Source organism: Dasypus novemcinctus, chromosome 27 (assembly GCF_030445035.2).
Source record: "Dasypus novemcinctus isolate mDasNov1 chromosome 27, mDasNov1.1.hap2, whole genome shotgun sequence".
Taxonomy (NCBI): domain Eukaryota; kingdom Metazoa; phylum Chordata; class Mammalia; order Cingulata; family Dasypodidae; genus Dasypus; species Dasypus novemcinctus.
Window position 1 is genome coordinate 19,817,780 of NC_080699.1, and position 22,255 is coordinate 19,840,034.

Genomic DNA, 22,255 nt, shown 5'->3' on the forward strand with positions numbered 1-22,255 from the left:
GCAGAAGAACACTTGAAGGCAGGATGAAAAATAACTTGTTCTATGTGTGTAAAGGATTGGAAGGCTGAGGACTAAAGAAACATGTCCAGTTTACTTACAACTTTCTCTGGAGTTGCACATAAAGAAGCACATAAATTTTATACCACTTACCCTCTTTTCATGAGAGGAAACCACATTTTTTTGTATGAAGACATAGAATCCCAGAGTCCTAAATAAGTCCAGGATAACCTTAACATAATATGTATCACCAATGGTTGCAAAGAGTTAAAAACACAAAAAGTTTAGATAAATCTGCCAAATAAAGGGTCAGGCTATAGAACTCAGAGTTAGTATCTCATGGTAGATACATTCTGAAGGTCTATTAGTCAGCCAAAGGGGTGCTGATGCAAAATACGAGAAATCAGTTGGTTTTTATAAAGGGTATTTATTTTGGGGTAGAAGCTTACAGTTACCAGATCATAAAGCATAAGTTATTTCCCTTGCCAAAGTCTGTTGCCACATGTTGGAGAAAGATGGCTGCTGATGTCTGCCAGGTTTCAGGCTTCCTGGGTTCCTCTCTTCCTGGGGCTTACTTCTCTTTCCTCATACCCAAGCTCCTTGTGTGCTTACTTACTGGGGCTCCAGCTCAAGGCTCCAGCATCAAAATTCCAACATCAAAAAACTCCAACTCTGTCCTTTGCCATGTCTTTTATCTGTGAGTCCCCACCAACCAGAGGGGTGGGGACTCAACACCCTACTGACGTGGCCCAATCAAAGCCCTAATCATAATTTAATTATGCCCAGGTACAGACCAGTTTACAAACATAATTCAATATCTATTTTTGGAATTCATGAATAAAATCAAACTGCTACACTCCACCCTCTGAATTCCAAAAATACATTACAATATTCAAAAAACCTTAAATCAGTAACAATGCCAGTATAGAATCATATCACAATCAGTTTAAAGAAATACAGTTTGTCTTGGGGCAAAGTCCTGTCTGCTATAGACCTCTGAAATTTACAAAACAATTTATCTGCTTCCAGTACACAAATGGACAAAGAATAAATATTTTCATTACAATAAGGAGAAACTGGGAGGGAAACATGAGTTATGGGCCCAGAACAGTTCAGTAAACCTGTAGGGTATCCTCCATTCTATTTCAAACTCTGAGAGTCATTCTTAAGATGATGGTTTCTTCTTCCTGGGACCTTACAGGAACTCATCTTTCCATAGGCTTGCCCAATGGCCATTTTCTTGGTTCCACCCTCATCAAGCATCTGGGTGTCACCCAAGCGCTTGACCTCACCCTTCAAGAGCACTGGGGTGATTGCCACACCTTACCTAATCTTTGGGTTAGAGACTTAACTCCCCCTAGTACAGTGAGGTGAAGACAATACCCTCCCTAACCTTTGGCTTACAGGTTCAACCTTCTCAGAGCAACAAGTTGACCACCTGGCCTTCCTTAATCCATGGGGTGCAGGTGCACCTCTCTCAGACCTATGGGGTGCTGGCCTTAACAACTCTAACCCTGCAGGAATGTGCTCCACCTTCTCTGTACCCTGGGGCAGCAAAACTCTCCCAGAACATCGGGTAGGAACATCCACCCTCTTCAACTGCTGGGGCAAACTCACCCTCTCTGTACACATGAGTGGAGAGCCTCTCTTGGCCCAAGGTGATGTCTTAATTCCAGATCTCCGCTTCCATGACTTCCTCTTAAAGTCATTTCCCCTTCAGTCTCTCCTTTCCATGTCCCTTTTAGTCCAAGATGACAGTGATTTTGTTCACACAGCTCTCTCAAAAAGCTTGTTAGTTTAGCATGCAAGAAGCAGAGTTCCAAGCCATCAGACAATAAGCTTTCAACAAGTCTTTTCTTGATAACTGCATCTTCAATCCTGATTTACAAGTTCCAAGTTTAGTTAAGTCTTCAAAGGGGGCACTATCTTCTGGGAGCTTGATTTTCAGAGGCCTGGAATTTTCAGAATCAGTTTCTGTTTCCTTTGTGCCCAACAGTTTTGTCCTCAGTGTATTTCTCTCATCTAGCATTTTGCTGTAAGCTGCAAGGAGAAGCCAAGCTGCATCCTCTGGGTTCACTTCAGAAAGTTCTTCAGCTAAAGGTCCAGGCTCGCCATTTTCAAATTCTGCCTTCCATAAAACACCAGAAGTTAATCTTGCTAAGTTCTCTGCAACTTTAAAACAAGGATTGCCTTTCCTCCAGTTTCCAATAATAGTGTCATCATTTACTTCTAAGGCATTACAAAGTCTCCTTAGCATCCCTATTGCTATCAAAAGTCTCTTCAAAGCAATGTAAGCCTTTTCCATCAAGCATTTCACAATTCCTCCAAAAAATACCCCTTACCCATTTATAAAACCATTCCAGCATTTTGGTAATTGCAAAAGCACTACCCCACTCCCAGTACCAAATTCTGTTGTCAGCCAAAGGGATGCTGATGGAAAATACCAGAAATTGGTTGGTTTTTATATTGGGTAATTATTTGGGGTAAAAGCTTACAGTTACCAGGCGATAAAGCACAAGTTACTTCCCTCACCAGTCTTTTGCCATGTGTTAGAGCAAGATGGCTGCCAATGTCTGCCATGGTTCAGGCATGGGTCCCTCTCTTTCCAGGGCTTGCTTCTCTCTGGGCTCAGGGTTCCTCTCTTCCCCAGGGCTTGTTTCTCTCTGGGTTCAGGGTTCCTCTCTTCCCAGAGCTTGCTTCTCTCTGGGCTCAAGGTCCCTCTTTTCCCAGGGCTTGCTCCTCTTTCCTCACAACCAAGTTCCTCTGTTTGCTTACTTCTTGGGACTCCAGCTCAAGATTTCAGCATCAAAACTCCAACTCTGTCCTTTGCCATGTCTTTTATCTGTGAGTCCCCACCCACCAAGAAGGAGGGACTCAACACCCTACTGACATGGCCCAATCAAAGCCCTAATCATAATTTAATCACACCCAAATATGGACAAGTTCACAAACATAATCCCATACCTATTTTTGGAATTAATGAATAATATAAAATTGCTACAATTGGCAATTTAAAACCTTTGCCATTGGACAAGGTACAAAAACAGTGGTGCCTGAAAAAGGGGAAAAATCCAACCAAGAAAATATTCTAGTTGAAAAAGCAAAAAGAGTCAAAAAGTATATCTAAATAGGGTGACATCATCAGCATGACAATGTAAGACATCCCCTGAAAAAATCTTCCCAGAGATTTAAGCAAATAAAAGGACAAATCCCACTTGCCTAGAACTCTGGAGGACGAAGAGACTGGAGAGGGCCTACATAAACACTGAAGTGAAGAAAAAGAATAAGAAAAGGTAGTAAACTTCTATCCTGGACCCACTGTTCTACTTCCCTCTTTCTCACTAGGTCTCACACAGCTTGGGAGTTGCTCAGAGGCAGCAGCCTGGATCCTTCCCACCACCCACGAGAGACTAGAAAACACTCACAGCTGTGATAGAACCCCATACATATCAGGCACAGGAACCCAAGTCCACAGAGACCCATGGTGGAAGACAAGCTGCTGAATAGTGCTACATACAAAAGTTCCCCCAACAGTGGTGGTAGGGAGACACCTTGGAGGAACTGAGGCTGGCTGGTGCTGCCCTCATTCAATCCAGTTTCTGTTGGCTGGCCACCTAAATGCAATACAGACTATTCTGGAGTGACCCAGTTTCCTAACTGACCCCATTTGGCTCCCCAGGAAAGGGTGCCTTAACAGGGAAGAAACTGGAGGCAGAAAAGCCTCACAGAGGGAAAAAAGGAGGGTGGAGGGAGGATGTTGTTTAAAGTGAACTGCTATAAAACAAGAAGTTCCAAGAACTGAAAAGAGTAAGGAAAATGGGGCACTGACTGAAGAAGAGAATTTAAACAAATCATAGGAGCTGGAGAGAAAACAAAACAGATCAAGATTCTTGGAGAAGGAACAGAGGAAGGGAAGTTTTCTCTTGGAGGCGAAACAATTATACAAAAAGTGCAATCTTAATAATTGTACCACAGGGGAGCAGATGTAGTTTAAGTGACTGAGCACCGGCTTCCCATGTATCAGGTACTGGGTTCAATCTCTGGTACCTCCTAAATAACAACAACAACAACAACAATTGTGACACATATCCAGGGCAACAATCAGATGAAGAAGAGATGAGAAAAACTGATCAGTTAAACACAGGTATTCTAACAGTCTAGAATAAGTTAGACCAAGTGAAAAGAGCCATAACATAAAGCCAATCAATAATAAAACCCTAGACAAGAGGGAAGGAGAAACTGACCTTCAGAGTTAACTCAAGATAATAATCAGATACCTGGACACCAGTAAAATATTACAAGCCATAAAAGAAACAGGAAGATATGGCTCAGTCAAGAGAACAAATTAAAACTTCAAGAGGCAAAGAATTTGGAAGAACTAATCAAAGAAGTTCAAACAAATTCAAGGAGATGAAAGAAAATATGATGAAAGAAAAAAAGGATGTTAAGAAGACAATGTGTGAACATAAAGAAAAAATTGAAAGTATAAAAAGAAACATAACAGAATTCATGGGAATAAAAGGCACAATAGTAGAAATTAAAAATACACTAGAGGCTCACAACAACAGATTTGAACAGGTAGAAGAAAGAATCAGCAAACTAAAAGGTAGGATAATCAAAATCATACAGTCAAAAGAACAGATAGAAAGAAGAATAGGAAAATTGAGCACCGTTTCAGGGATTTGAGTGACAGCATGAAGCACACAAATATACACATAATGGGTGTCCCAGAAAAGGGAAAAGGGACAGAAATACGATTTGAGGAAATAACGGCTGAAAATTTCTCAACTCTTATGAAAGGCATAAATACACATGTCCAATAAGCATAACATATTGATTTCAAACAGAAAAAAATCCTAATAGACCTACTCTTAGACACATACTAACTGGAATGCCAAATGCCAAAGATAAAAAGAGAATTCTCAAAGCAGCAAGAGAAACGCAATTCCTTATATACTATGCAGTCTCAATAAGACTAAGTGCCAATTTCTCATCAGAAACCATGGAGCTGAGAAAGCAGTGCTCTGATATATTTAAGGTACTGAAAGAGAAAAACTGCCCATCAAAAACTTTTATCTGGCAAAACTGTCCTTCAAAAAATGGAGTTTAAAATATTAACAGATAAATAGAAACTGAGAGTTCATCAACAAAAGACCTGCCCTACAAGAATTACTAAAGGGAATTCTGCAGCTTGAAAGGAAAACACAGGAGAGAGTGGCTTGAGGTGGTGTGAAGAAAAGAAGATTATTAGTAAGGGTAACTAAAAAAGCTAATGCCAAACCCAATAGTACTGTATCCTCAATATACTACTCTACTCTTTAACTCCTATAAAAGTCAGAATACAATTGAACAAGAAAAAGACATATTTCCTGATAATAGATATGCAAAATATTAAGTGGTAAACTGGGACAAAACAAAATTAAGAGGGGAAACAGAAGGATATGGAAGCAGAGAACATGTAGGCTATTGAAACTAAGTTGGCATCTTTTCTAATTAGTAGGATGTAGACACAGATTATGTAACATAAACCTCAGGGGAACCACAAAGAAGTATTTAAAATTATACATAAACAGAAATGAGAAAAGGATGAATCAGATATATCACAAAAGGTCAACTGTACAGAAGAGGATGTTACAATAAAGGAAGAGAGGGAAAAAAAAGAATGGCATAAAAAAAGGACAAAATGGTTGAAGTAAATGTTGCCTTTATAGCAATAACTCTGAATGTTAATGGATTAACTCCCTAATCAAACAATGCACAGTGGCAGAATGGATGAAAAAGCATGATTTCAACCTATATGTTATTTACATAAGACTCACCTTAGACCCAAAGACAAAAATAGGTTGAAAGTGAAAGGATGGAAAAAGATATTCCATATAAATGGTAACCAAAAAAAGAGCTGGGATAGCTATACTAATATTGGACAAAATAGACTAGTCAAAAGCTGTTATAAGACAAAGAAGGACTCTATATATTAATAAAAGGGGCAATCCACCAAGAAGAATTAGCAATCATAAATATTTATGCACCTAACCACAGTGCCCAAAAACATAGGAGGCAAACACTGGCAAAACTGAAGGGAGAAATAGGAACATCTACAGTAATAGCTGAGACTCAATACACCACTCTCATAAATAGAACATTTAGACAGATGATCAATAAGGAAACAGAGAACTTGAATAATATGATAAATGACAAGACCTAACAGACATAAACAGAAAATTGCACCCCAAAACAGCAGGATATATATTCTTCTCAAGTGCACATGAATCATTCTATAGGATAGACCACATGCTGGGTCCCCCCAAAAAATCTCAAAAATTTAAAAGATTGAAATTATACAATGCCAACTTCTCTGACCGTAATGGTATGAAGCTGGAAATCAATAAGCAGGTGGATAACTGGAAAATGCACAAATATATGGAAGTTAAATAACACTCTTAAACAATCAGTGGGTCAAAGAAGAAATTGCAAGGAAAGTCAATAAATATCTTGAGATGAATAAAAACGTGAACACAACATACCAAAATTTATGGGATGCACATGAGCAGTTGCTGCAGTGTTGGAAAGATAGCAGAGGAAGAGCCAAGAAAAAAAGATCTCTTTGGTTCCAGAAAATCTCCTGAAAAAGAGGAAGGCTTATGAGGTCCTCAAAGCCACCCAGGCAGAACAGGCACTTTTGGAAATGGAGCAGAGAAAAGGGTACCAGCTCAGGTTTGTGACTGGAATCATTTTTATTTGATTCTCAGTGGCAGCAATGTGACAGGATATGCCACAAACAGCTAGAAGTGAAACCTCATGGCTTGGAATTGCCAGGTGAACACTCTTTGGACTTTGTAATATGCATCCAAAAGATCAATGGGATAGGTTTACTGATGCGGAGGGCCTTTGAAAGGTTTTGCCTGAGTAAGATTTCCAGGGGTGTATTTGTCAAGTGGCCCCCCACCCCACCCCTAAAAATACTGTGTACAGTGGAACCCTATATGACCTGGGGATTTACAAATCTGAAGTCTGTTCAGGAACTCATCCTGAAATGTGAACAAGCCAAGATCAAGAATAAGATAATCCTACTGACAGACAACACAGTAATTGAGGAGAACCTGGGGAATTTGGGTGTCATTTGCTTGGAAGATCTCATTCATGAAATTGCTTCCTGGGGAAGTATTTGGAGAGGATCTCCCAGTTCTTGTGCCCATTCCACTTCTTAGTGGCCCATTACACTACCAAAAATAAAGTGGGCTTTCTTAAGGAGATGGGCTCACCCAGTTATCAAGGCAAAAGCACCAATCAGCTCATCTGACAGCGGAATAAGACCCAAAATCTGAGAGATCATTGCATTAGAGGCATGTATTTATTTTCTGAGTTATCAAGTATCTTCAAAGAAGATTATTTCCTGCTCTATCTTCAGAAACTGGAGAGGAAGGATCAAGTAAAAGACAGTGGGTTGTGTGCACGGGCACCTCTCGTATCACAGCCTAGTTCTGAGGAAGAGTTCCAGTGTTTTCCTTGCGGCTGTGTCCTTTTCTGAAATCAACAAAGGACTCAGTGCCATGGAGGGGGGAATTCTGTCACATCTTCTGTCCTAGGGTTTAATATTGGTAAACACCTGAGCATGCATACAAGCCTCCCTAACACCCTGCAGTAGTGGACCAAGCCCAGGTTATACATGAACCCAGGGGTTCATTCCTAGGGATTTGTTTTAGAAAGAACTTGAAATAGGTTAGGAAAACACAAAAATGAATGCTCAGATAACTCCACTGTGAGTCCATGTTTCAACCTTTCATTGACAACCTTGAAGAGTTCTAACTCAACTGGCTCTAAAAGTATATCTGGTGGCTTTATCCTAGCTTTCAACTGATAGTCCTTTCCCCCAGGATTTTAACCTATTCTTGGGCTACAGACCTTTTGAAAATCTATGAGAAGGGCAAGACTCCTTCCCCAGGAAAACATACATCCACTCAAAATTTTGCCTGGATATTTAGGGTGTTTGTAGATCTTACCCTCAAGGACCTATGCACCTAACAAGAGGAAGTCCTGCTCTATCGGGATTGGTTACCCAGGCCCTACCTTTGTTAATCTCTGGTTCCATGTCTTGCTTTTAAAGTTAGGCTTTTTCCCTTGAAGCCAATTGGGTGGGGTTTTTTGTTTTTGTTTTTATTTTTGTCTTTATTTTTTTAATATTACATTAAAAAAATATGAGGTCCCCATATATCCCCCACTCCCCTCACCCCACTCCACCCCCCCCATAACAACAATCTCCTCCATCATCATGAGACATTCATTGCATTTGGTGAATACATCTCTGAGCACCGCTACACCTCATGGTCAATGGTCCACACCATAGTCCACACTCTCCCACAGTCCACCCAGTGGGCCATGGGAGGACATACAATGTCTGGTAACTGTCCCTGCAGCACCACCCAGGACAACTCCAAGTCCTGAAAACGCCTCCACATCTAATCTCTTCCTCCCACTCCCTACCCCCAGCAGCCACCATGGCCACTTTCTTCACACCAATGCCACATTTTCTTCAATTACTAATCACAATAGTTCAGGAATAGAATTTTGTATTAAAAACAAAACAGTGATGGATTGCCAAGGCCACTGCACTATCTATAATACGAGGGAAATGCCCACCATTTGTTTCCCTTGGGCTTCAGGATGGGATTTTCTTATTTCTTGATGGTCAGCCCTCTGTATAAAACCAAATCAGGAAGGGAAGGAGTGAACCATTTTCTTAGTTTGGTATGGATGAAATTAGTACTACTTGGCCTTTTCACCCCCAGGCAAGCAATTTAGTTGGACTGTTCTGTGCTTTTGTCTTTTCCTAGAATATTCTGAGCTCCAGAGATATTTCCCTCTGTTGTGTGGTTAATGATGTTATAAACTAGCAACAGGGCTCCTGGGGATATTACCAACTGAAAAAGGATTTGATCCTGCTTGTGTCCACCTCTAAATGGACTTTCCTTGTGCTTCCATCACTCAATTGCCTTAACTTCCCATCTGAGGGCCTAATGTGCCCAGATTAAGACTTGAAAACATGCTTAACCATTGTGTTCCCTGGTCACTTAAGGTCAGCTTTGTTGCAACTTTAGCTCATGGGACCCTCAAAAATAGCTGTAAAATTGAATTAGAGGTATAACAATGTCTTCAAGTGTTCTAGGTTATGAGATAATTAATTAGGTTGACTGGCTCAAGAGTTAACCTGGCAGGGATAGATTTGTTGTAGATGTTACTTATATAGTAAAGTATTAAGAAATCGGATTACTTTAAAATGATGTATCACATCATGAAAAGAAGCAGTTGTGATGGAAGCCAAGACAGATCTGTCTTATACTAAATATGGGAATAATGTTTCTACCCTGCCTGCAAAATGTTAGTAACACCTAGCTTGTCTACCTCACAGGGTTGTTAAAAGGACCAAAGTAAGCTTAATTTAGAATTCATAAGAAGTTATTAAAAATCACACACTGCTATTTAGTGTAACATGATATATCAAACCCAAAACAAAGTTATGGGACTATCATTTTTCTGAGAAAAGCTACAGCTACTATATTATAAAATCTGCAGGTTAGCGGATGTTAACATGGTTTGTTCATGATATTCAGTGTATATACCTAGTATGTTCTTGGTGTTCAAGGAATAAGAAAAACATAAAACCTAGTTTTAGGGAGCAAGAATAGGTGCAGTGAATCACATGGCCAATTAACTAAGGAGACTGACTAGAAGTTGGTTGTGGGAACATTTCCTCTTTAAGCCCCTAGTTCCCTGCCTGACCTAACTGGTTCTGAGGTTCTAGGGTTTTTGTTCATTGGCTTTTTTAAATGCGTAAATGCTTGGATATTTCATTTGTTTAGAAGTAAAATTTTTGTGAAATGATACTTCATGGGTGGTGAATGTAGTTAAAAGGGGAAATTTTAGGTTGTATATATGTTACTAGAATAAAAAAAAAAACAAAGGACAGTACAGCACAAGGAGGAAATCCTAATGTAAACTATGGGCTACAGTTAACAGTACAGTTATAAGAATATTCTTTCATCAACTGTTTAAAAAGTACCACACTAATGCCAAGTGTTAACATTAGGAAGGGGGGTATATGGCAGCTCTATATTTTCTGCATGATTTTTCTGTAAACCTGTAACTCCTCTAACAAAAAAAAAATTTTTTTAACTTTACAGGATGCAGCAAAGGCGGTGCTGAGATGGAAATTTATAGCCCCAAATGCTTACATTAAAAAAGGAGAAGCATTAACCTCAGATCTAACTGTACACCTGGAGCAACTAGAAAGAGAACAGCAAACTAATCCCAAGGCAAGCAGAAGGAAAGAAATAATAAATATTACAGCAAAAATAAATGAAATTAAGAACCAAAATATCAATACAGAACATTAACAAAGTCAAAAGTTGGCTCTTAAAAAAGATCAATAAGGGAAGCAGACTTGGCTCAATGGATAGGGTGGCCGCCTACCACATGGGAGGTCCAGGGTTCAAACCCAGGGCCTCCTGACCCACATGGTGAGCTGGCCCAAGCGCAGTGCTGATGCATGCAAGGAGTGCCCTGGCACGCAGGGGTGTCCCCAGCGTAGGGGAGCCCTACACGCAAGGAGTGCGCCTTTTAAGGAGAGCTGCCCCATGCAAAAGGAAGTCTAGCCTGCCCAGGAGTGGTGCCGCACACACGGAGAGCTGATGCAGCAAGATGATACAACAAAAAGAGACACAGATTCCCAGTGCTGCTGACAAGAATACAAGCAGACATAGAAGAGCACACATTGAATGGACACAGAGAGCAGACAACTGGGGGGGAGGTAGAATGGGAGAGAAATACATAAAAAATAAAATCTAAAAAAAAAAAAAAAAAGATCAATAAAATTGACAAATCCTTATCTAGGCTGACAAAGAAAAAAAGAGAACAGACCAATTTTAAGTAGAGATTGACTCAGTCATCAAAAACCTCCAAAAAAAGAAAAGCCCAAGACCAGATGGCTTCACAGATGAACTCTACCAATCATTCCAAGAATTAATATCACTCTTGCTCAAACCCTTCCAAAAAACTGAAAAAGTATGAACAACACCTAATTTTATGAGGTCATCACCCTAACACCAAAGCCAGATAAAGATAACTACAAGAAAAGAAAATTACTGACCAATATCTCTTATGAATATAAACGCAAAAGTCCTCAAGAAAATACTTGCAAACGAATCCAACAGCACGTTAAAAGAATTATACACCATGATCAAGTGAGTTTTATCCCTGACTTTAAAGCATCTTACTTAGCTACAGTGTCAAAAGAGCATGGCACTGGCACAAATATAGACATACAGACCAATAGAATCAGACTGAGTTCAGAAACAGACCTTTACATCTATGGTCAAAAGATTTTTGACAAGGCTGCCAAGTTCTCTCAGGAGAAAAACAGTCTCCTCAACAAATGGTGCTATGGGAAAACTGGATATCCATAGGCAAAAAATGAAAGAGGACCCCATCTCATGCCATATACAAAAACTAACTCAAAATGGATCTAAACTTAAATATAAGAACCAAGAATATAAAACTCCTAGAAGAAAATGTAGGGAAGCATCTTCAGGATCTTAGGTGAGGCAATTGTTTCTTAGACTTTACACTCAGAGCACAAGCAATGAAAGAAATAACAGATAAATGGGACCTTCTCAAAATTAAAAACTTTTGTGCATCAAAGACTCTGTCATGAAAGTGAGAAGACTACCTACTCAATGGAAGAAAATATTTGGAAATCACATATCCACTAAGTGTTTAACATCCAGAACATATAAAGAAATCCTACAACTCAACAATAAAGAGAAAAACAACACAATTTTAAAATGGGCAAAAGATTTGAATAGACATTTCTCCAAAGAGGATATACAAATGACTAAAAAACACATGAACAAAATGCTCAATATCACTAGCTATTAGGGATATGCAAATCACAACAATGAGATATCATTTCACACCCACTAGAATGGCTACTATTAAAAAAACAGAAAACTGCAAGTGTTGGAGAGGATGTGGAGAAATAGGAACACTCATTCATTGCTGGTGGGCATATAAAATGGTGCAGCCACTGTGGAAGACAGTTTGGCAGTTCCTCAAGAAGCAAGTATATAATTACCATATGACCTGGCAATTACACTTCTGGGTATATGCCCAAAAGAAGTGAAAGCAGGGACTCAAAACAGATATTTGCACATGATCACAGCAGCATTATTCACAATTGCCAAAGCACGAAAGCAACCCGTGTCCATCAACAGATGCACGGATAAACGAAGTATGGTATATATATACACAATGGAATATTATTCAGCCATAAAATGGAATGCAGTCCTGATAGATGCCACAACATGGATGAACCTTGAGGACATTAGGCTGAATGAAATAAATCAAAGACAAATGGAAAAATATTGTATGATCTCATTCATATGAACTAATTACAAATAGCAAACTCACAGTTAGAATTTAGAACACAGGTGACCAGGGTATAGATTAGAGGTAGAGAATGGGGAGTTATGCTTAATTTGTACAGAATTTCTATTTAGGTTGATTATAAAGGTTTGGAAATGGATGGTGGTGACAGCACGGAATTATATAAGTGGATGTGGCTAAAAGGGGAAACTTCAGGTCATATATATCATGAGAATAAAAATTAAAAGATAAAATATAGGACTGTATGACACAGTGAACCCTACTGTAGATGATGGACTACAGCTAATAGTACAAGAATGCTCTTTTGTGAATTATAACAAATGTACACTGTTACAAGGTGTTAATAATAGAGTGGTATATATGATGAAAAAATATACCTAATGTAAACTATGGACAATAGTGAATACTACTACTTTAATAATCCTTCATCAATGTAAGACAAAGGTAACTACTGTTTGAAAAAAAAAAATAGTACAATTACACAAAATGTGTTATCATCAATTGAAACAAATGTTCCATACCAACAGAAGGTGTTGGCAGTGGGATGGTGTAGGGAATCCTGTATTTTATGGACGATTGGTTTGTAAACCTACAACTTCTCTAATAAAGAAGTTTTTTTTTTAATGTTCACTTAAATAAAGGCTAACATCTTTGAAATTGAGAAATTATCAGGTAGTGCCATAAAGAATGGAGAAGAAAAGTCAATAAGTACTCTCTCAGGGTCATATACTTCAATAAAAAGAATGGCATAGGAGATAAGAAAACGTGCTTGTTCTGTCAAAGCTCTCACTATTATTAACAGCACTCATTCAACTCTGAAAAGCATTATTTATTGGGAAGAAATATTACAGGAAATCTCACTGATTCCTGCAAGGCCAAATATGGTGCCTCTACTCCCCCCACACCAAATAACTCCCATTTGCTCACCAATTCTTTACCCTGACTTTCAGAATCTCCTGGATTCCTTGGTCTGAGGCCAGGGCCTACCTTTACAAGGTATACAGTTCCCAGAGGACTCTTCAAGCAGCATGAAATAATGCTCCCCTACAATTTGTCTTAACTGAGGTTCCTCACTCTAAATATTATCATGACATCCAATTCTTCAACAAAGCATCGTACAGGCCAGGAGGTAAGTGTTCTAATGTAAAGTCAAACTTCCATAATATACTGATTCACCAAAACCAGTGGGTGATTCCAAGAAGGGAGTAATTGTGCCAAGACAGGAATCCACATTGTCAAGACATGGCTTCTCAGGAAGACAGAGCTATTTAATCTTAGCAAGGGCAGCTGCTCTTCTTTCTGTATTCTGGAACAAGGCACGAATTAAAGCTTTTACTTCACTGGAGGAGAATGCAGCTGCCAGAGGTCCTTTTCCATCTGCCCACCTGCAAAAGTAAAAAAAAAAAAGTCTATTTCTTATTGTGTCTCTAGTATAAGCAAGATTCAAAATTTGTTTTTTTGGTCCCAAATGCTTATTTGTTTTAAATTGAAATAGAACACTCTGGACATCTTTCCTCTTCCTCATGGACCTTTCCCTTTTTATCTTTCATCTCTGCTGCTTATTGGCTGTATTAAGTATCAGCACAAATGGAAGGACACCAAGTTAGGAAGATAAAACTGTTTTCTATTATTCCGTACTCACTAAGCTCTGCCTGACCTTGATAATTATAATCATGTGATCATGACTTGGGCTCTATAACTACTTTAAAAAGCTACTCACAGGCTTCATCAAAATGTAATGCTTCTGTGCATCAAAGGACACTATGAAGAAAGTTAAAAGACGATCTATAGAATGGGAAAAAATATTTAGAAACCACATATCCAATAAGGGTACAAGATTCAGAATATATAAAGTACTGCTACAACTCAACAAAAAAAGACAAACAACCCAATCTAAAAATGGACAAAAACCCTTAAACAAATGACCTATAAGGATATGAAAAGATGCTCAACATCATTAATCATAAGGGAAATGCATATCAGAGCTACAAAATACCACTTCATACCTGCTATGGCAATTAATTACAAAAAAAAACAAAATAGAAAATAGAAAGTGTTAGTGAGGATATGGAAAAATTGGAACACTTGTATACTGTTGGTAGGAATGTAATATATTAGTCTCAGTGAAAAACAGTTTGGCGATCCCTCAAAAAGGTAAACACGGAATTACCATATGACCTAACAATTCTAGTCCTACGTATATATCCAAAATAAATGAAAACAGGGACTCACATAGATACTTGTCACCAATGTTTATAAGAGCATTACTTACAATAGCCAAAAGATGACAAAAACCAAAATGTCCAGCAACAGATGAATGGATAAACAAAAATGTAGCATGTATACACAATGGGATATTATTCAGCTGTAAAAAGGAACCAAGTTCTGGTACATGCTATATATAATATGAATGAACCTTGAATACATGCAAGTGAAGTAAGCCAGGCATAAAAGGACAAATATTGAATGATCTCATTTATATATGAGAATATGCAAATTCATAGAAAGTAGATTACAGGTTACTAAAGAGTGGGCAGGGATTAGGAATGGGACCTTAAGGCTTCGTAGTTACAGAGTTTCTGCTTGAGATAATGGGAAAGTTTTGGTAATGGATGGTGATGGAAGCACAGCATTGTGAATATAATTAATACCAATGAATTGTATATTTGAAAGTAGTTAAAATTTTATGCTTTATATATTGTGGCAGTTTGAGATTATTTATGAATTCCAAAAAGAGAGAGTATGTTTGTAATCTGGTCTGTTCCTCTGAGCATGATAACCTTTGATTGTATTAGACTTAGCTGAGATGACTTTGATTAAATTACGTTAGGGCTTTGACCCTCCTACAAAGGCATATTGGTGGTTTCCTGTCCTTGGACATGCAAGAATTGGAGGCAAAGAGATGTCAACTTGGAGAAGTCTGGAGTCAGCTTGCTCCACGCAGGCTCAAGATCACCCTTTCCCACAGGAAAAAAAAAAAAGATTAGGGCTTTGATTCAATCACATCATTAGGGCAATTCAGTTTGAGCCCATGACCCCTTTGTGGGCTATATAAATGGGCACTCAATCAAGGAGACACACAGAAGCAGATACACAAGTAAAGAGAGAGAGCTCCACAAACATGAAGATGATTTTGCTCCTGCAGTCCAGGGAGAGATGAGCCATTCACGTGAGAGTTTACAGCTGACCTAGTAAAGAGAACAGAGCAGCAGAGCCTGGAAAGAAATAAGCCCTCCAGCCTACAGCTGAGATGAGAAGAAACTAGGATCATAGAGCCTTAAGAGGAAAGAGGAAAGCTGAACCTGTGCAGAGATCACCTGCCATCTTGTTTCAACATGTGGCAACAGACATTTGGTGAGGAAGTACCTCTTATAGTACCTTTCTTTTTTTTAAGATTTATTTTTTATTTATTTTTCTCCCCTTAACACTTCCCCCCCTCCCCCTGCAGTTGTCTGCTCTCTGTGTCCATTCACTGCATGTTCTTCTGTGACCACTTTCTATCCTTATCAGCAGCACCAGGAATCTGCATTTCTTTTTGTTGTGTCATCCTGCTGTGTCAGCTCTCTGTGTGTGCGGCGCCATTCCCGGGCAGCCTGCACTTTCTTTCGCGCTGGGCGGCTCTCCTTACCGGGTGCACTCCTTGAGCATGGGGCTCCCCTACACGGGGGACACCCCTGCGTGGCACGGCACTCCTTGCGTGCTTCAGCACTGCGCATGGGCCAGCTCCACACAGGTCAAGGAGACCCAGGGTTTGAACTACAGACCTCCCATGTGGCAGGCGGACGCCCTATCCATTGGGCCAAGTCCGCTTCCCCCTCTTATGAGTACCTTGAGCTGGACTCTTTAGGACCTTATAACTGTAAGCATTAACCCCAAATAAATACCCTTTATAAAAGCCAAAAAGATTTCTGGTACTTTGCATCAGCACCCCTTTGGCTAACTAATACATATATATTACCACAAAAACAAAAAATCAGAAACATATACCAAACATAAGATAACTAAAAATTTAGAAAAATGTATAGTCTAAAATATAAACCACAATGTAAACACACACACACAAAAGAAACATATACCATAAAGAGTGAACCATAATTTAAACTATGGACTATTAATTTTGGTTCATCAATTGTAACAAATGTACCATACTTATGCAAAATGACAGTAATAAGGGAAACTGTGGGGGAGGGGGAGAGGGGCAAGGGAGGTTGTAACAGAACTCTGCACTTCCTACATAATTTTTCTGTAAACTGACAACTGCTCTAAAAAATAAAAGTCTATTTTAAAAAACAATGAATTGTACACTTAAAAAATGGTTAACAGTTAAAATGTGAAATTTTATGTTATATATGCTACCAAAATAATTTTTTTTAAATAGGTACTGGGGATTGAATTTGGGACCTCATACATGGGAAGCAGGTGCTCAAACCACTGAGCTACGCCTGCTCCCCACAGTAATTTTTTTTAAATTAAAAAAAAAAGTGAACCACAGGCAACACATATAACTGACAAAGGACTAGCAAAAAATAAAGAACTCTCACAAACTAATAATGAAACCACAGACAAACCTTACTGTCCCCAAATATGAACAAAGAAACCTGAATAACCAATGAAAAGATGCTCAACCTCATTAGAATTTAGGGAAATATAAATTAAAATGACAATGAACTATCATTTCACACAAACTAGCTTAGAAAAAATTTAAAGTCTAATAATACCAAATACTGGTGAGAATATGAAGCAACAAGAAAAATAAACTATCAAATATTTTTACAATGGGATATGATATAGTAGTGAAAATGAACTGCAGCTACACATACCACCATGAATAAATTTTAAAAACATAATATTGAAAAAGAGAATCAATTTACAGAAGATTTCATTTGTAGAAAGTTCAAAAATAGGCAAGTCTAAACTTTATATTGTTTAGGGATACATGTAAATATGGAAAACTATAAAGAAAGACAAATAACACAAAATTCAAGATAGTGGTTATTTCTTGTGGGAGCATTTGGAGGTGGCATAAAGGGGTTGTGGCAGTTTGATATCACTTTATGAATTCCAAAAAATGGAAGAATTATGTTTGTAAACTAATCAATTCCTCTGGGTGTGATGACCTTTGATTGTATTAAATGTAGTTGAGGGGTCTTTGATTAGATTACCTGTTAAGATTGATTTAGGGCTTCTGATTCTTCTAAATCAGTAGGTGTGACTCAAGTTGCTCCCTTGCTGGGTCTGATATAAATGGACACTCACTCAGAGAGACATCAGGAAGAGAGAGCTCTGTCATTTTTTATCCTTTCAAGTGACAGAAGACTCAAGCAGCTGAGCCCTGGGAAGAGATCAACCACTTACCTGATAGCTTACAGCTGAATTTGGGAAAAAAGTGGGACAGCCAAGACTGATATAGGAAGCCCTAAGGAACAAGCCCTGTACCAGCTTGCAGACGAAACTGGGAAGAAAGCAGAGCAGCTGAGCCTGAGAGAGGAAGCCCAGAAGGGAAGGCTGAAACCTCGCAGAGATCAATGGCCATCTTGCTTCATCACATGGCAACACACCAGGATCAATAATAACTGACTTTCAAGAGAAAGCATCTCTGCTGATGCCTTGATTTGGCCTTGGAACTGTAAGATTTTACCCCCAAATAAATCCCTATTATAAAAGCCAAAAGCTTTCCGGTACTCTGCATCAGCACCCCTTTCACAGCTAATAGAAGAGTCTTCAAAGACACTGGCAATATTTTTCTTAAGCTGGGTAATAAGTACATGGACATTTATTTCATTCTTTTTTCTTTAAACTGTGCGTATGTTACATATACATTATACTTTCATATGTAAATTACACAATTTAAAAATGTTTAAAGTACATATAGCCAGAGGTAGTTTTTTTGGTAAAAAATTTTTTCAGATATTAGCCTTATATGTCCTGAAATGTTGGAGAGGAAAAAAAAACTTCCTAGGTAGAAAAAGGATGCTGAGGACATACCAGTACTATCATTTTTCTCCTAACAAGGAATTAATGATCATTCTTGGGCTCCCAATAAGGCCCCTTAACAGCAAGAAGAAAAATTCTTACCTTTTGCTTTCTGTAGCCTATTACCTAAAGACATCTTTCTAACCTACTAAGGACTTGTGAATAACAAAGGAATAAATCAATATATTGTTCTAAATATAGTTATTTTGATGCAATTTTTTTTCAAGTAGAAGTCACAGTTATATTGTTTTAGAATAGACAATATTTGCTGAGAACAACTCAGACACATCTAGGCTGACTGGTCTAAAATATCTGGACATGTGTAGCAAATCAAACAAAAGCAGGTAGACAAGTAGCTGTAGGTATAGAGATGAACCCTAAGCCTACGCAAAATAAAATTGATTTTTTCTCTAAATATAACTGAGCCCTGGTGAGGGAGTTCCCTATGCAAGTTATAAAAACTCATGAATAATCTACCAAGACCATAAGCATCTGTGGATAACTAACACACATTTACGGGCTTCATACTCCGTTTCGTGTAGTACCAATAGCATAAGGATACTATGTATGATGAAATATAGCACTTAATAGACACAGAAACATGAACTGATGATGTTGAGATAAAACACCAAAGAGTGTATTTAAGAAAAGATAAGTCCTTCCTAGGTATATGGTACTTAATTTAATTATCTAAAACTGTTGCGCTCTCTGAAGAACAGCTGGTCAATCAAACTGGTATAAGCTGAACATTTCATAAAAACTCAATTCTCTGTTAATATATGAATGCCATTCTTAAAAGCCATCCACTTTCAATTAAATTGAGCAACAATTTCCATCTGTCAGAGGCCGTACCTTTTACAAATTTCAGAGTATTTGTAAAGAATGCCAAAACAACATGTTGAAGACCAAAACAACATGAAAGAAGTTTTTACGTCATCAAATATGAGAAAGTGGTAATGAGAGTCCCCTGATGACAGATCTTGCAAAGTCTCCAACTACTGCTACTTATAGGAAACTCTTTCCTGAGTAACAACAGGAAACAGAAAAAAAGCACTGCTACCAGTCATGCTATTAGTCTTTTGCTACTGTGAAGAGACAGATGCCTCTATAAATGGGTCATACCCACCGATCCCCAATTTCTTGTAGACTAGCTTGTAGCATCATCATCAGTTCTTTGAAAGACATCCATTTTGGCACAAAGACTGGAACCTCTTCTTGATATTTCTTGTTCTTGCTTTCTTCAGATAGAGGTGCAAATACTTGGGGTCCTTCATCCATCACTGTTTTGCATAAGGAATACAATCTATCACCATCTTCAGTAGAGATGTCCTGGTTTTGCATATAAGGAACACAACAGAAGAGAAATGAGTCAGTTTAGTGATAGGGAAAGGGCAGGTCTTTGGTGTAAGCTGTCCAGGGTCAGCTAAAGCAATGTTGTCCAACCAATTTAGCACACCTTACTAGACACTAAATTTTATCAGCTGTCTGACTAAAGCTAGAATGACACAAAATATGTTTTTTTGTTGTTGTTGTGCTATTTTTTGAGGTACCAGGACTGGGGACTGAACCCAGGACCTCGTATGTGGGAAGCTGAAGCCAGTGCTGAACTATTGAGCCACATCAGCTCCCCAAGTTGGTTTTTCTGTTGGTTTTGCTTGTTTGTTTTTTTATTTTTAGGAGGCACTGGAAACCAAGCTCAACTGCATGGGTTACATTCACTCCCCTACACAAAATAAGTTTTAACGGATTGTCAGTAATTTAGTCTGCCTGCATGAAAGAGTCCATATCTCCAGTGGAATATGGCAAAGCAGGAGCTAAAGTTACAAATAAGGATTTAGGCACTCTAAGTTTTAGAGATACCAGTTGGTAGAGTTCAAGTAATGCCCCTCCCAAATGCAACAGTGTGTTAGAAAAGTAGTATCTGCATAAGAGTGTATTCACTTTACTAAATTAAATTAATGAGTTCACTTGTAAATTGTAAATTAAATAACTTCATACAATATATCTCAGGACAAATGCCTCATTTCCAAACTTCTCATTCATAATTTATAAAGATGTTAGGCTTAGAAGGACAATCAAACCCACTTTCTTACATAGGTATACAAGACAGAGATTACCAAGCCTCCAACAAAATTAAAACAAAAGGGAAAAGGAAAAAAAAATACAACATAACGAGTTACACAGGAAACACGCACAACTTTTACTATCTATATAAACTGAAAATGAGAAAAATGAGACTTCCACCTAACTTAATGAAGTGACAATCTGGGCCAAATGCATGTGAAGTCTAGTGAGATATCCAATGGCTCTTACCTCCAGGGACGTGATTCTGCCAATGATCTCAGAAATTGCTGTATTGAGTAAAGTCCCCATGGCTTTGCAATATATATTCACAGGCAGGATATCCTGCCACACAATTCCAAGTCTCTTAAGTTGATGCAGTACCTGCCAGAAGAATACAGCTATTTACACGGAATATGAATTACATGCAATTCTTATTTTCCAGATTTACATTTATCATTTGTGTGTGTGTAAGGATAGAGGTAAGGTTAAATAATCAAGAATATATGATCTTTAAACACTTAACCTTAGGGATAACCCTGGTAGATGAAAAGTAGACTCACTCTAAGGATGGGAAAATTGCAGTAAAAAAGACAAATCACATAAGAGAAAGGGGCACTAAGATGAACTCATGAACTAGCTATGCCAGACTTACTAGAAAACTAGTCACATTGCTGCATAGTCGGAATCATAGCTTCCCATTGGCTTGGTGGGGCAGAGGATGGGAAAGATCTTAAACATGACTGTAAAAGGAATCCAGATTGCCAATCAAGGTGTGGGGAAACAACCTTTTACATATTCTCTGCTGCTTTAAAAAAAAAAAAAAAGGCACCTAAGGATAGAGTACAAATTTCAGAACTAACAAAAGCCTCCCACCTGCCGGATTGCTTTGCTTGCTGCAGAATAATTCTCTTCATCATCCATGTTTGAAAAATTCCTAGCACTTGATAATCTTTCCAGAAGTTCTCCTTTCTGTGCTCGCATCTGGGCTAAAAAACACTCTGTCCCTATGATGGGAAAACAGAATAAAGAATTCTAAAAGCTGTTTAGTTACACTTTGCAAAACCAGAGTGGAAAAGGAGAGAAAAGCATAAACCATATGTTCTGCCTATTTGAAAACAAGTGCTAGATAACATCATAAAGCTGCCCTAAGGTTACTAGAAATAATGACTTCTAATACATTTAGCCAGTTCCTCCATCCTGCCCTCAAGAAAATAAATAAGGGAAATGGACTTGACCCAGTGGTTAGGGCATCCGTCTACCACATGGGAGGTCCGCGGTTCAAACCCCGGGCCTCCTTGACCCGTGTGGAGCTGGCCCATGCACAGTGCTGATGCACGCAAGGAGTGCCGTGCCACGCTGGGGTATCCCCCGCGTAGGGGAGCCCCACGCGCAAGGAGTGAGCCCCGTAAGGAGAGCCGCCCAGCACGAAAGAAAGTGCAGCCTGCCTAAGAATGGCGCCACCCACACGGAGAGCTGACACAAGATGACACAACAAAAAGAGACACAGATTCCCGTGCCACTGACAACAACAGAAGCAAAGAAAACAAGACGTAACAAATAGACACAGAGAACAGACAATCGGCATGGGGGGGAGGGGAGATAAATAAATAAATAAATCTTTTTAAAAAATAAAAAATAAAGAAAATAAATAAGTTTTTCCTAATAGTTTGTCCAGAGTTAGAGTCAGCTAAGAAAAATTACTTAAACAGAAGCAAAAGCTACTTCTTACTCTGATACGACTACACCACCTAAGGGAAAAGTCAGGAACTGAAAAGCTAAGTGA

General features: G+C 38.6%; 1 protein-coding gene, 1 non-coding gene and 1 pseudogene across 3 annotated transcripts in view; 2 read left to right on the forward strand and 1 right to left on the reverse strand.

Moving 5' to 3' along the window:
* Positions 1 to 7,297, forward strand: part of LOC101434487 (large ribosomal subunit protein uL30-like 1 pseudogene) — a 31,341-nt pseudogene extending 24,044 nt beyond the window's left edge.
* ZW10 (zw10 kinetochore protein) overlaps positions 405 to 22,255 on the reverse strand; it is a 51,211-nt gene continuing 29,360 nt past the window's right edge. Inside the window, exons 13-17 of one of the 2 annotated variants that reach the window (XR_011647621.1) lie at positions 21,346 to 21,476; positions 20,722 to 20,853; positions 19,535 to 19,737; positions 13,423 to 13,820; positions 405 to 2,125 (exon numbers count right to left, since the gene is read on the reverse strand). Coding sequence is in view for 1 of the 2 variants with exons in the window: in XM_004465950.4 (XP_004466007.2) it covers positions 13,700 to 13,820; positions 19,535 to 19,737; positions 20,722 to 20,853; positions 21,346 to 21,476 (587 nt within the window). In the remaining variant the exon portion in view is untranslated. Of the gene's footprint in view, positions 2,126 to 13,243; positions 13,821 to 19,534; positions 19,738 to 20,721; positions 20,854 to 21,345; positions 21,477 to 22,255 lie in introns of those variants that run through there. The other variant, XM_004465950.4, reaches the window with a different exon arrangement.
* LOC111765958 (small nucleolar RNA SNORA38) lies at positions 15,274 to 15,403 on the forward strand. The gene has a single exon (XR_002798150.1). It is a non-coding gene; the product is annotated as a small nucleolar RNA SNORA38 (small nucleolar RNA).